The sequence below is a fragment of the Eptatretus burgeri genome, chromosome 1 (genome assembly GCF_056783735.1).
Source record: "Eptatretus burgeri isolate ZD-2024b chromosome 1, Ebu_testis_v1, whole genome shotgun sequence".
Classification (NCBI taxonomy): domain Eukaryota; kingdom Metazoa; phylum Chordata; class Myxini; order Myxiniformes; family Myxinidae; genus Eptatretus; species Eptatretus burgeri.
This window is the reverse complement of record NC_140961.1, coordinates 95062499-95076147: the sequence shown is the minus strand read 5'-3', so window position 1 is coordinate 95076147 and position 13649 is coordinate 95062499. Positions and strand designations below refer to the sequence as shown.

Below are 13649 nucleotides of genomic sequence, written 5' to 3'. Positions count from 1 at the left end.
GCAACATCCAGCCTCGGCTGGGATGGTACCATTCTCCAGGATTTAAGGTGCAGCTTTAGAGTTGCTACAACAAGCCTGTGGTCAGTATTGAGGAACTGAGCACTCCGGTAGACCCTGCAGTTCTGGATCATCCTCCAACGACCGTCAATGAGGACATGGTCAATCTCCTTTGCCACACCGCCAGCGTTGGAATACCAAGTCCAGCGATGAGCTTGTGGGCGCTGAAACCATGAACCAGCCACCCTAAGTCCATGACTTCTTGCAAAGTCAAGGAACTTAGTGCTATTCGGGTTCATAGTTCCTGACCCATGGGGACCAACACACACCTCATAACCGTCCCTATCAGTTCCAGTCGATGCATTGAAATCCCCCAAGACTAGAAGTGTATCTCGTCTGGGGCACTGATCAACCACAGACTCTAGTGTGGCGTAGAATGCATCCTTCATGGTGAGATCACTCGCCTCAGTCGGAGCATAAACAGAGACCAGGGAAATGACACCTAAGGAGTGACGAATCCTTAATCTCATAATACGCTCGTTGACCGGTGTTACCTCAATTATCATTGGGGTCAGCTTATTGGACACAGCTACAGCAACTCCTTGGGTATGGTAACCATCAGAGCGACCAGACCAACAGTAGGTGTAACCACCCACCATTATCTCGCCGCAATCCGGTCTCCGAACCTCAGAGAGAGCTGCAATCCTGATGTCCAAACGCTTGAGCTCAGATGATAACAGAGACAGGTGATCATCCACTCTTAGGGATAGGACATTCCAGGCACCCACCTGAAGGGACCGCCTCAGGTTAACCCAAGGAGACCGCCGTCTGGTGGACGACACCTCAGCACCACTCCGACACACTCTCCCGCAATCTGACCCAGGGATGTTACCCCGTGGTTTCCCTCCTATCAAAGATTGGGGGACCCGAAGGCTTTGCCCCAATCCCGTTATCCGGTGAGCTGCCCTGCGAAGGGAAGCTGCACAGGAGGTACTCCCACGGAGTGGGTTTTCAGATTTTTTTTGCGGTTTTGCGTTTTGCGGCATGAAGGGTTTTACGGTGGCCGGAGTGCAAATCCTGCCACCAACCTCCTAATAAGAAGTGACCCAACTGCAGGAGGACGTCCGCAGACACAGTTGGGTACTAGATATGGATGGCCGTTGGCTCACAAGGAGCTCCTCCGCCCTTTGACAGGTTTTGTTTTTAATCCTGCTGGGTGTCCATATCCAAACACCCTCCTCACCAGAAAACCTGGTGGGGGAGACGGTTTAGTCGCCGACAACTCGACCATGGAACAGGTTAGTACAGGTTTACATGGTACCTGTAGCAGGTCACAGATCGAACCTGACCTGACACACAAGTGTGAGAGTAACTGTGGAGTGTGAGAAAATACATCAAGACATGACGAAGAGAGTAGACAAGCTGGGACAGGAGGTAAAAACGGAGACAGAGGAACTCGGAAGACGGGTAGAAAACCACAAGGGCAAGATGGAAGAACTGTTAGAAGCCAAAGCAAGGTTGGAGTGTGTGGAGATGAGAAAGGAATTGGAAAAGAAAGCTTCCGAGTTACAGAAACACCAAAACAGAGAGAGGGAATTACAAAACGAGCTGAGGATGGTGAGATAAGAAAGAACGACAGCGGAAAATGAAACGTTAAGAGAGTAAAATTGAAGTCCAGAGAGATGGAAAAACTCCAGAAAGAAACAAAACTAATAAATGTACAGAGACACGGGAGATAGAGGGTGAATTGGACGGGGTTAGAGACTCACACACAGAGGTAGTGGAGGACCATGAGGGGCAGCTCGCAGAACGTGTAGAGACCCGGTGCGAGCAGCTGGATGGTCTCATCCAGGAACGAGGGGAGGGAGTATGCCCCCTTGAGGCGACTCAGGACCAGGTGAGTTCGGTCGTGTCGAGCGAGTTCGAGGGGAGGAGTGCTGCGAACGGGTGCACGGAGAGCTTGGGGGGTACAGAGACCCCGGAAACCCTGGGGGTGGCACTAATCCCTGGCGTGATTGTCCCGCGCGTGAATGTCCCGGTGTGTGTGTGGTGCAAGGTGTGAGTGCGCCCCCGTGTGTGGAAGCGACCGCGTGTGTGAGTAAAAAGGTGTGCGAATGCGTGCCTCCCAGCACTCCGGGTGTGAGTGGAAGCCCGTGTATGAGAGACACCACGGGTGAATGCCCCCGTGTGTGTGAGTGGTATGGTTTGTGTAAGGGGATGGATGGCATGCGTGACTGAACGGCAGAGTGGGAGAGAGACAGCGTGTGTAAGGTCGCGGTATGTAAAGGCCCGGTCACACCTCGACGTTTTAGCCAGCGATGGCAACGTATTAAAATGTATGTAAAACGCTGGCTGACATTGAACTTTTGATGTTTTTTTTTAAGATTCGGACGTATTCATAACGAGTTGGTCGTATGCATAACATATTAGTAATGGACACGAACGTTTCGTTGTGTTATAGATAACTTGTACCAACGAATGCTGACCTGTTGTCGGCCTACACAACCGATGCCCAACGATAGTCTAACTTCGGCATAGCGCGTTGCACGCATCGCCGACGATGTCGTGACGTAGCCTATTAAAAGGCTGACGCACAACGCTTCGAATCATAACTGCCGTAGAAATGGAAGTGTCAACATCGCGGTCACACCTTTGCGATCTTGCCAGTGTATGCCGACCTAAGAAAAATGTGTCTAAAACGTTGGGGCACGTCAAATACGGTATGAGTAAGTTTGGTATACGTGAGTACAACGCTAAAGTACGCTATCATACATCGTAGTAAGAAGAGTACGCCAATAAATTTTAAACATGTTCAAAATTTTACGACGTACTCGGCGTATGACACACGTTCCGCATGCGATGGGGATAAGTTTTACACACGATATGTGGACGCTTACACACGTCCACAAACGCTACTTATAAGCTACTCATAAGTCGAAACACGTCGTGGTAATGTCTTTTTTTACGCGAAACTTATTTCTAACTTGTGTTTGACGTGCTTTGAACCAATTCTTTAAGTAGTCCCAACACACATCGACGTATGTAGACGTATTCCAATGACGTCTTCCGGTCGACAAAAAAGAAAATAAATGAACGTGTTTCTAGCTTACAACTGCCATATAAAGACGTGTTCCCAGCGGTTTTGGGAATTGGTATATAAAAATACTGCTCATAAAAGGGAACCCAACAGTGTTTTCGAGTTCCTTTTTGAGTCGATGTCCATGTCAGCAGTATTAGTATTAGTATTAGTATTAGTAGTAGTTTGTTCATGTTGGCAGTAGTAGGTGAGTGTGAGGGGGAGGGTGTGGGTTATGATGGATCCTCCTTGTGTCCACGGGAAGGTTCATAGGCTGCCACTCAACGATTTAAATGGCTGCATCTCCACTATTGAAAGTAGACGCTTGCGCTCAACAATTGGATTTTTTTACACTCAACGACTTTTAAATGGTACCACTCAGCCATTGTCATTGTTTACAATGAACGATTTAAATTGCTGTCACTCGCCTTTGTTTTTTGACGCTGGCGCTCGGAAATTTTAATCGTTTCTATTGAACATGCTAAATCGCTCAAACCCCACTATTGAAAGTAGACGCTTGCGCTCAACAATTGGATTTTTTTTACACTCAACGACTTTTAAACGGTACCACTCAGCTATTTTCTTTGTTTACAATGAACGATTTAAATTGCTGTCACTCGCCTTTGTTTTTTGACGCTGAGGTTTTGAAATTTGAAGCGTTTCTTCTGAACGTGTTAAAACGCTCAAACTCGACTATTTTAAATAGACGCTGCCGATGGACAATTGGAATCATAGCCAAGCTAGACATCGAAGTGTGAACATCCTCGTCATGCCGAAGAAAAGTTTGAAGAATGCTGCAAATAAGTGTCCTGGCCGTGGCCGTGGACGCTGACGCAAGGACGATCCATTATACCGACGTCTTTCAGCCTATGAGTAACTTAAAAGTAACGTCTGTCTGTGTGGCAACGATCGCGTAACGTGCCAACAACACGTTAATCATAGGTTAGAAATAAGTTTCGGGTACGCTAAACATTACCTCGGCGTGTCTCAACTTATGATTAACTTACAAGTAGCATGTGTTGACGTCTGTCAACGATCGCAGACCGTGCATACAACTTGTGGCCAGCGTATCGGAACGTGTGAGTCATACGCCGGCATACGTCGTGAAATTTCAAGCATGAAAAAATTTGAGGACAACCAAAAAGTACAACGTTTAAAGCCAACGTACAACGACGTATGGCAGTGTTTTTCAGCGTGCTCTCAATGTTATCAAAACTTACCCATAACGTATTCAATGTGTGCCAGCGTTTGAGAAAAAAAATTCAAAAATCGGCATACGTTGGCTAAAACGTCAAGGTGTGACCGGGCCTTAAGGGAGATGTCGGTCGGCATGTGTGAACACGCAGCCGCGTCTCCCGGTGTGAGTTTGATGGAGTGGAGAGTGAGTGTTGTGACACGCAGGTGTGCGTGGGTGGAATGGCGACGACAACGGCGACAGGGAGACAAAAGCCGAGTGGCAGCTGTAGTTGGATTGGAAACCGCGCTGGGTTCACCCAGCAGCGAGCGCGAGGTTCGGGCCGTGCAACGCACGAGGCCGCCACGTGCTCGCTTGCGGGAGTGAAGCGCGGTCCGGAAACTCAGGCGGTGCATTTGCCGATCCCGCGGACGGACAAAGTTTAGGCAGGTAAACGGATTTGGACCGGATGGGTTCTCCATGCGAGCGTGTGTGTTCAGCTCCAACGGGCAGAGCACATGTGTTCGCGTGGGGAACCCCTTGAGACGCAGGGCTTGTGGTTTTTTTTTATGCACCGGGTGACGTCATGGCTGTGTGTGTGGTTGGAATCCGGAAGGAGGGTGAATCCCTGCTGGATGGTACCGTCCAAGAGGGACGAGGGACGCGAACAGCTGCCATGACGTCACACCACAGGTGCACAGCTGTGAATTGCTGTGCTGGTGTGCAGGTTGCGAGTTGTCGCGCTGGTGCTGCGCGAGGAAAAAGAAAAAGGCAAGCCTCGCTTTCGGGTGAACAGGATTCCTGGGCAAGGGGTGGATGACCCCCTTGGGTCAGGGCACAGGATGGAACTAGTTTGGGGGATGGGTGAGCTAAGCTAGACCGACTTCATGGGGCAGGGGTAAGTCCTCATGGAGTCTGTGGAATGGATTAGGTCGAGGGTTTTAGTTGAGATTTAGGAAGGGAAATGACAATTTGAGGACAGTGACAGACTTGTGGATGTGTAGAGGGGACGTAGCTTAGCTATGTAGTGTTAAAAGGAACGTGCTATAGTGTAAGGGACGACGTCTGAGCATGAGTTAGTTAGGGGATTTAGTTAGAAGGATGGCAGAATTCAGCGGTGTGTGTGGTGAAGAGTTGGTGAGTTGTGTGGGGACATGTTGATTGAGTGAGGCCAGCAGGTCTGTGTGAATGGAGCGAATGTGGAATGCATGGTGCGATGAGTGATTGGGGGGAGGAGTGACTCCTGCCCAAGGGACCCTGGGGTCAGTGTACAGTGAGTTAGCTGGGTTAGTGAAATTGACAAAACGGAAGTCGTTTTGCTGTTGGTGGGAGTGTTGGCTCAAAACCCGTTTGGAGGGGTGCAGGAGCCCTGTTGACGGGCTGGGAGCGTGGCTGCGAAAGGTGGGTATCGTTGAGTGGGTACCCCGAGCACCAGGCTAGTCGGCCGCAGTAGGCCAAGGGTCCATGGGGGGCCGGGATAGCGTAGTGGGCACGGGTGCGCCCGCACGGTGCGGGGGCCCGGGGCGCCATTAGCCGCGTGGGAAGTGACGTGGGCACGGGTGACCCTCGGAAAGGGGCCCGGGAAGCCAGCCTGCCACGTGAGCGTTTCAGGAGAGTTGCCATGGGGGGCACTCCCCGGTGTTTAGGGAGCTGGTAGGCTCGGAGACAGTGTAGTGCCCGGAGGTGCCATCGTCGGAGAATCGGCAGAGGGTCGTGCCTGCCAAGGGGAGCCACGCGTCCCAGCCATGAGATCGTGTGAGGGCACGGAAAGAAAATTGGGGGGCGAGGCCCGAAATTGTGAGGACACCAACACAGGTGACGGGAATCTGGGTTGTTAGAACCAATAGTTTAAGCACGAGGTGCTTGTTGAAAGCCCCGGGGTAGTTTAAGAGTTAATGGTTAGGGTATATTCGGAGATGTACCCCTCCGCACCATCCATCCCTTCGCTCTCGTTGTGGGCCGCTGGACCCACTTTGGGGTTAGATCGCTGAAGTCTGGGGAGGCCATCCTGAGGCTGAGATTGGGCCTCGACACAGGACGCTAGCTCTCCCTCGTTCCCCTCCGGGAAGGGAACGTAGGGGTTGGGAGTCGGCGAGGTGACGAGATAGGTTAGCCGAACAAGGATGATAAAGGGGGTTAGGGGACGAATTATAGTGGGAGGTATAGAAATAAAAAAATAAATTAATTAATTGGGGCTAAATTGGGTTTTACAAATTAAGGGAGTGGGTTTGTACAGTGACAGGCAAAGGCGATAGGTGGGAGGGAGACAGGTAGGTAGGTCTGAGCCCGCCTTCTGAGTGTACAGCACCACCGCAGTCCCTCCACCAACCTCCATCTCAAGGCGAAAGGCAGGTCAGCTTCATCTGCTGGCTGTTACTTCAAGGCCTGGTGCTGGCCAACTTCATCGGCAGCTGTCATTTTGCTGCGAGGCCTGTACCGGCCGCATCTTCTGCAGCTGCTGTGCTTCAAGGCCTGTGCCGGCCAGTTTGTCTGCCGGCTGTGTTTGCCTGCAGCGGCCTTGTTCTGCAGGCTGTGTTGCCTGCTCACCTTTGCCATGCCATGCCCACTGCCCTGTTCACCAGTCCCGTTCAACCTTGCTTTGCCCCCCTGTTCATTTCTATGCGCGCCAGGATCCGCAAGGCAACAATTTGCAAGCTGCGAGAACTGCCCTGCTGGCAGCTACAACACGGGCCTGCATTGAGCAGCCCGTGCACCGTTTTGTTGCTTGTGTCAGTGCCCGTTCAGTGTTCTGTAGGGACTGCTTTGCAGGCAGCTGCACCAGGAGACTGCGTTTGTGCAGCCCATGCACCGTTGTGGTTCACTGTGTTCATTTTCAAAGGGGAAGGCCTTGGACTGCGTGTGAGCAGCCGGCCACGTTCCCTGTGACCTGCATTGCGTGAGCCAGAGACTGCATGCGAGCAGCCTGGCTCCCTGCTAACTGCTTTCTTTTTGCAGAGTCCATTGATCCTGGGCCATGGTTTAGTGTAAAATTTGTAAGTTAAGGTTAAGACGTACTGTAAATACGAGTGCGCCCCCGGCATGTCTGTCTAGCGCCAGCAATTTTATTTAAATCGTCTGTATGAGTGGGTTTGTTTAGTTAGTTACTCAGCCCTCAGGTTATTTATTTTGGGGACACGAATACCATGAATGTCGCACTCAGGGATCCATAGGTAAAACGTACTAGGGGAGAACTACACATGATGGCACACGAGAATTTGACGAGTCTGTAAAAAGGGGAGGGGGTAGTGTTACGGCTGTGGAAATTCGCAATCCACCATTCAGGTCCTGTAGGTGAGGTATCTCTTAAGTACATGTGTAGTTAGCCCTAAACCTGTTGTTTAGAGGGAATAAATGTGATTCATTTGGGCTCTGACGCTTTGAGATAGGTGTTTTTCTGTTGTATCTTTATTTTGAACCAACCACGTCTCAACCGCCATCACAGAACAACCACCAACCACAACGCCGCTTCACAACAACAACAACCACACCTGCCTCTCAACAACCATGCCATCCTCACCACTCCGCCAGCAACCGTCAACATCTCCACGAACACAAAAGGGGAACAACAACAACTCCCGCCCTGATTTCTCTGGTAAACAAGAATGACGGTTGAAGTTTGGCTCTCGCCCCGATTTCTCTGGTGGAATGTTCCCCCCACCGCGTTCCGCGAAGGGAGGGCGGGGTTCTGGGGAAATAAAAGGGTGCACGGAGGCGCCGCTAGGAGGAAGTCGCACCAGGAGAGTGACACCAGAGGAAGTGACACGTAAAAGAGTGACACCAGAGGAAGTCAGGTCAGAGGAGGTCAGGTCAGGTCAGGGCGGTCGGTGAGAGTGTCAGTATCAGTCGGCGGTTCATTGTCTTCTGCCCGTCTGGGTCTTGGAGAAGCGGTCCGTAGCGCGAACCGCTCGTTGGAGCTTGCAGTCGGTGGGGAGTCTGGACGTCGTGGACTGGAGGTGCCACTCTGTCAGCTGTGTTGCGTGGACCTGCGCGTTCGTGCAAGGAGTGCTGGAGAGAGCTCGCCCACCATCGCACCGCGAGGGTGCAGGTAACCTGCAACGGTCTTGTGGGACTCGGTTGGTCTGCCAAGTCCCACGCCATAAAGGCCCACGGGCCCCGTCTGACCCCTTGCCTTTGAGGGTGGCCTTTTCTTTTGTTTTTTTGTATGGATCTTGTGGCGCCGTGTTTTGTAAAGTAAAACTGTATAAGTATTGCCGTGTGTTCGCGTATTCGGTTAGCTCTGCATTGTTGTTTTTATTTTTAAATTGATATATGTGTGCTCTTCGTGTGTCGTGTAAATAAAGTGCATTATGTTGAATTGTTCCCGTTTCGCTCGTCCTTTCCTTCGTTTGAATCTCCATCTTGCTTCACGTAATGTGTTCGTCGTGGGCTTAATACACCCGATAATTAATTGGAACCGTCGAGGCCAACGATAACACCGCTCGGTTATCCCGATAGCACGGAACGGACCGCTTAAGCTGCCCGTGTCCGGAGTCGACCTGCGGCGAGGTGCGATCACCCGGTCTACCATCTGCGTGGGTACTCAGGTAGGTCGAGTTTGGCGAACAACCCAATCTCATGCGGGTGGCGGATTGGCACGATCGTGGTGAGGCCAAAAGGTCCACCTGTGACTAGCTCCGGCGTTAGTCCGAGAGGGTCACGACAGAATTGTCCGTCCGGTGGGCGACGTGCCGCGATTCGAGTCACGTGGCTGATCGCATGCCGGCGGGTGCGAATTGGCAACAATATATATATATATATATATATATATATATATATATATATATATATATATATATATATATATATATACATATATATATATATACATATATATATATATATATATATATATATATATATATATATATATATATATATATATATACATATATATATACATATATATATATATATACATTTTAAGGTGTGGTTGGGGGTTTTCCTCAATGACTTGCATCATCATTTTATATTCTGATTTATTTATATGTACCATTTTGTATATTGAACATCGACCTGCTGTGTCATGACGAATTTGCAGAAGAACATTCCATTTCTGCCTTTTCCAAAGCTATGGAAGTGGCACTACTGATAAAACAGAATCCAATTTGGAGAAGGAAACATTTACAGATGCTGTACAATCTTTGTTCATGAAGAGACATCCCTCTCGATAAATAAACATACATGGTGACAGCTCAGCATGTTAGTCAAAATGTTTAGCATTTTACTGAGTGAGATGCACAGACAAGATTTCTTCCTCTGATTTACTTGCACACAATACAAATGAATGTAACACCGCCAAGCCTCAATTCCAAAACTTGTTTTGACGTGCTTGATGAGATGTATAATGACATCAGTTTAGTGTCTGCAGTGGTCTTAAAAACGTTTTACAACTGCATAAAACCACCAGGAAATTGATATTGACAAATTGGCCAGAGTCCTGCGACTCAAAAGAACATGCTTGTCTGTGCCGATTGCCGGATGGGAAAACGACTTGATTATTGCATAGCTGAGAGTCTTGAGACGTGTTTTGTGATACAAGGATGTTGTACATCGTGCAACTCACTCCTTTGGTATTTTTTTATTCTTTAAACACTCATTCCATACATTAGCCAGATAGATGTTTGTACCTTTTTAAAAGCACTCCTTGATGGAATGCTTCTGGTAGATTATGAAATGTGGAGTACCCTTTGCAACTTTCCTTAACTTTGCTTTCCACTCCTGCCAGTAATGTACATATGTAATAATATTAATAGATGGCTCTGAAAGAAGAACTTTTATTTGTGGTGTTTCATAATTTTGTGCATCTCCACTTTTAAAGTAACATCTGCACATTATCATGTGGTGTAATTGTTTCCAAACTTTCACATTGATTACCAAAGGTAATTGGCAAATGGAATGTATTATTTGTGATGGAGGGATAAAATGTTTTGCTTCATTGTGAAACGTTAAGCAAACGGTACCTTTGTGCTTCCCCCATTCAGGTGCACTGCCCATCATCTTGTATTCATTTCGTTGTCATCCATGGCTACAACTTTCAATGTCAACTGTACATGCGGTGCTTTCATTGGCCACCTTGCCTCGTGCCCTGTTTGCTCCCACATCTTACTCGCGCATGGGGTCCTTTGCTGGACAAGGCTTTCTGCGTGCTGTATGCTATGCCTGGCGGATGGCTGATGACCACCTTCATGGTAATCGATTTTCCAAAGTCTCATTATTGTGTATTCATTATCAGAAATTTTGGTGGGAAATATGAGAGGTCCTGAACATTTGTTAAGATGTGTTTTGTCTATCACAAATTAAAATACACTGACACCGACGTGCACCAACACAACTATTCTCATCTATCCTATTTTACGCCTACCCCCTGAGACCAGAACCATAAAGAAGTTTTTTTTAACACAGCTGCTCCCATATTCTTAACCTCATCTCTTTTCAATCTGATGTTACCCAATCTCCAATGTGCAGATGTAATGTGTGGATGAATCCTTATGAAATGGCAAATGTAGGATTAAAGAGTAAGGATAGAAAAGGAGAGATGCGATAAGGTAAAGTGTAAAGTTTTTTTTGTTTTTTTTTTAATTTGTTGCAGATTCAACTCTCTGTCACTACCTGTGGATGGAGTTGATGTCCGTGGTTGGTGGGTTGTTGAATGTTCTGAGGCTTCCAGAGAGATTTTCTCCGGGGACTTTTGACTTCTGGTTTAACTCTCACCAGGTAATGACTAATGGGTCATGTGACATGTGCGTTAAGGTAGTATATAATGGTTTTGATTCCAATAAATCTCACCATCCTGTTTATGTCCTTTACAGCTGATGCATCTCCTGGTTGTGTGTGCCATTTTGAATCTGCACTGGGGTGTTGAACTTGATCTTCAGTGGGAAGTTGAAGCACCGTGTTCTTCGTGATGTCGTTTTCTACACCAAGAAATAAAAGCAGACTTGGAATTAAATCCTATTAATTTCACACTGTCGTTCAAATGGCCCATTCATCTTGTTTGGATCATGTTCTAGTCCATATTTTTTTCTTCCATTCCTCAAAGCCCAATTTCCACCATCATGCTTATCGTTTTCTGAATCTATAATGAGCTTCTTTTTTCATGTTCTCACTGGCTGGGAGCTGAACTGTGGCACTTTACATGAATAAAACTGAGTATTGCTTGATATTTGTTTTGTTTTATACTTTCTACCCCATACCAACTAATCCAATCAATGGAATTTATGATGTCTTGGAGCTGCCACAGGCCGCCCCAACGATGGCTATTAGTTCTTCCTCACAGTTATACACAACCAATGGCAGCTTATCGCGTTTGTCCATTGGCTGGTGTGGAGCACAATAAACCACAGGAAGACAGGCTGGAAGTGGGTGAAGTGTCCCCAGGGTGGAGTGCATGGCTCGTTTCCCTGTTGAGTTGGGCAGAGGACTCTGAGACAGACAGTGAGGGTCAGAGTGTGAGCTTCATTGGAGAGCCAGGGAGAGTGGTGCTGTGCACAAGAGTGGCAGGTGAGGTGCCGAAGAATGTCCACAGTGCAAGTCCAGAGCATGGGCTGTGAGCAAGTTCACCTGAATTCTTGCCAGGCAGTTACCATGGTCTGCTGCCAGCAATTTTTTTCCCAAACAGGGTGTTGACCATCTTTCACCCAGCATTTTGATTGCTTTTGCCATCTCACCTCTGCTGCCAAAATTTATTTCTGTGGATGTGGTGACCTCAGTGAGGGAATATTAATTTCACAAGTACATTTTGTAATTTTGTCAAAGCTCACGTTTGATTAATGCGGAGCATCCTGAATTCGTTTAATACACTCGTTCTCGAAGTTTCATTGTTACGAGAATGGCAGTAGGAAAGTAGATAACTGCCAGCAGGCAAAACTGTTTATGTCGTATTCCACGAATCGGCCAGATCTGGATCTGGACCTGAACCAAAATAATTGGCTTGTTCTTGTCAACAAAACAACTCATCCACTATTTTGTTGGGATCCATCTGCAACCTTTGAAATATCATGATACATATTGTTTTGGGCTCCATCTGTCAATGGTGAAGAATCACTTTATAAAAAAAAAAATTGTTAAATCTGGATGTTGAATAAAATCGAATTGACCATCATCAGACACTTGACCAGTCCACCAAATTTGTACAGAACCTTTCGAGATATCCTGCTCATAGACGGAGGTGAAAACAATCTCTGTCCACCTTCGGTGGTGGAGGGAATTAAATGTCATCATTCTATGAGGCGTGTATATAGCCTGGCGTTGGCTTAGTGATTTGGGTGGTGGTGTGGGATCCTTGGGGTCCTGAATTCGAGTTCTGCTGGTCACTGAATTAACATAAGGGGAGATGACAGCCTGTCATCCTTCTGAGGTTGGCGAAATGAGCACCAGTGAACTGGTAATTATCCCTGCGTGTTGAAGGTGATGAAAGGGTTGGCATCAGGAAGGGCATCCAGCCACAAAAACATTGCCACAAGGAAGTGCACCATAATTGGAGTCCACAAAAAGCTGACTCCTGACTTAGGGGAAAAGACTTTGAAACAGTGTGATGTGCATTTGTGTATGTGTGTGTGTATATATATATATCGTTTTCTGAATCTATAATGAGCTTCTTTTTTCATGTTCTCACTGGCTGTTTGAAACAGTGTGATGTGCATTTGTGTATGTGTGTGTGTATATATATTATCGTTTTCTGAATCTATAATGAGCTTCTTTTTTCATGTTCTCACTGGCTGGGAGCTGAACTGTGGCACTTTACATGAATAAAACTGAGTATTGCTTGATATTTGTTTTGTTTTATACTTTCTACCCCATACCAACTAATCCAATCAATGGAATTTATGATGTCTTGGAGCTGCCACAGGCCGCCCCAACGATGGCTATTAGTTCTTCCTCACAGTTATACACAACCAATGGCAGCTTATCGCGTTTGTCCATTGGCTGGTGTGGAGCACAATAAACCACAGGAAGACAGGCTGGAAGTGGGTGAAGTGTCCCCAGGGTGGAGTGCATGGCTCGTTTCCCTGTTGAGTTGGGCAGAGGACTCTGAGACAGACAGTGAGGGTCAGAGTGTGAGCTTCATTGGAGAGCCAGGGAGAGTGGTGCTGTGCACAAGAGTGGCAGGTGAGGTGCCGAAGAATGTCCACAGTGCAAGTCCAGAGCATGGGCTGTGAGCAAGTTCACCTGAATTCTTGCCAGGCAGTTACCATGGTCTGCTGCCAGCAATTTTTTTCCCAAACAGGGTGTTGACCATCTTTCACCCAGCATTTTGATTGCTTTTGCCATCTCACCTCTGATGCAACATATGCAGACATACGTGCAAACAGGGCACGAGACATACGGAGACGTATGATGCAACATACGGAGACATACGGAGACGGATATTTATATATATATTATATATTTATATATATATAT

General features: G+C 47.5%; 1 protein-coding gene across 3 annotated transcripts in view; it reads left to right on the top strand.

The window, feature by feature from the left end:
* Positions 1-11407, top strand: part of PAQR4 (progestin and adipoQ receptor family member 4) — a 73103-nt gene extending 61696 nt beyond the window's left edge. For all 3 annotated transcript variants that reach the window (XM_085892116.1, XM_085892106.1, XM_085892096.1), the window contains 3 exons: positions 10229-10435; positions 10837-10961; positions 11057-11407. In XM_085892116.1, the coding sequence (XP_085748242.1) occupies positions 10229-10435; positions 10837-10961; positions 11057-11152 (428 nt within the window). In that variant the 3' untranslated portion in view covers positions 11153-11407. The remainder of the gene's footprint in view (positions 1-10228; positions 10436-10836; positions 10962-11056) is intronic.
* The last annotated feature ends 2242 nt before the right edge of the window (positions 11408-13649 follow it).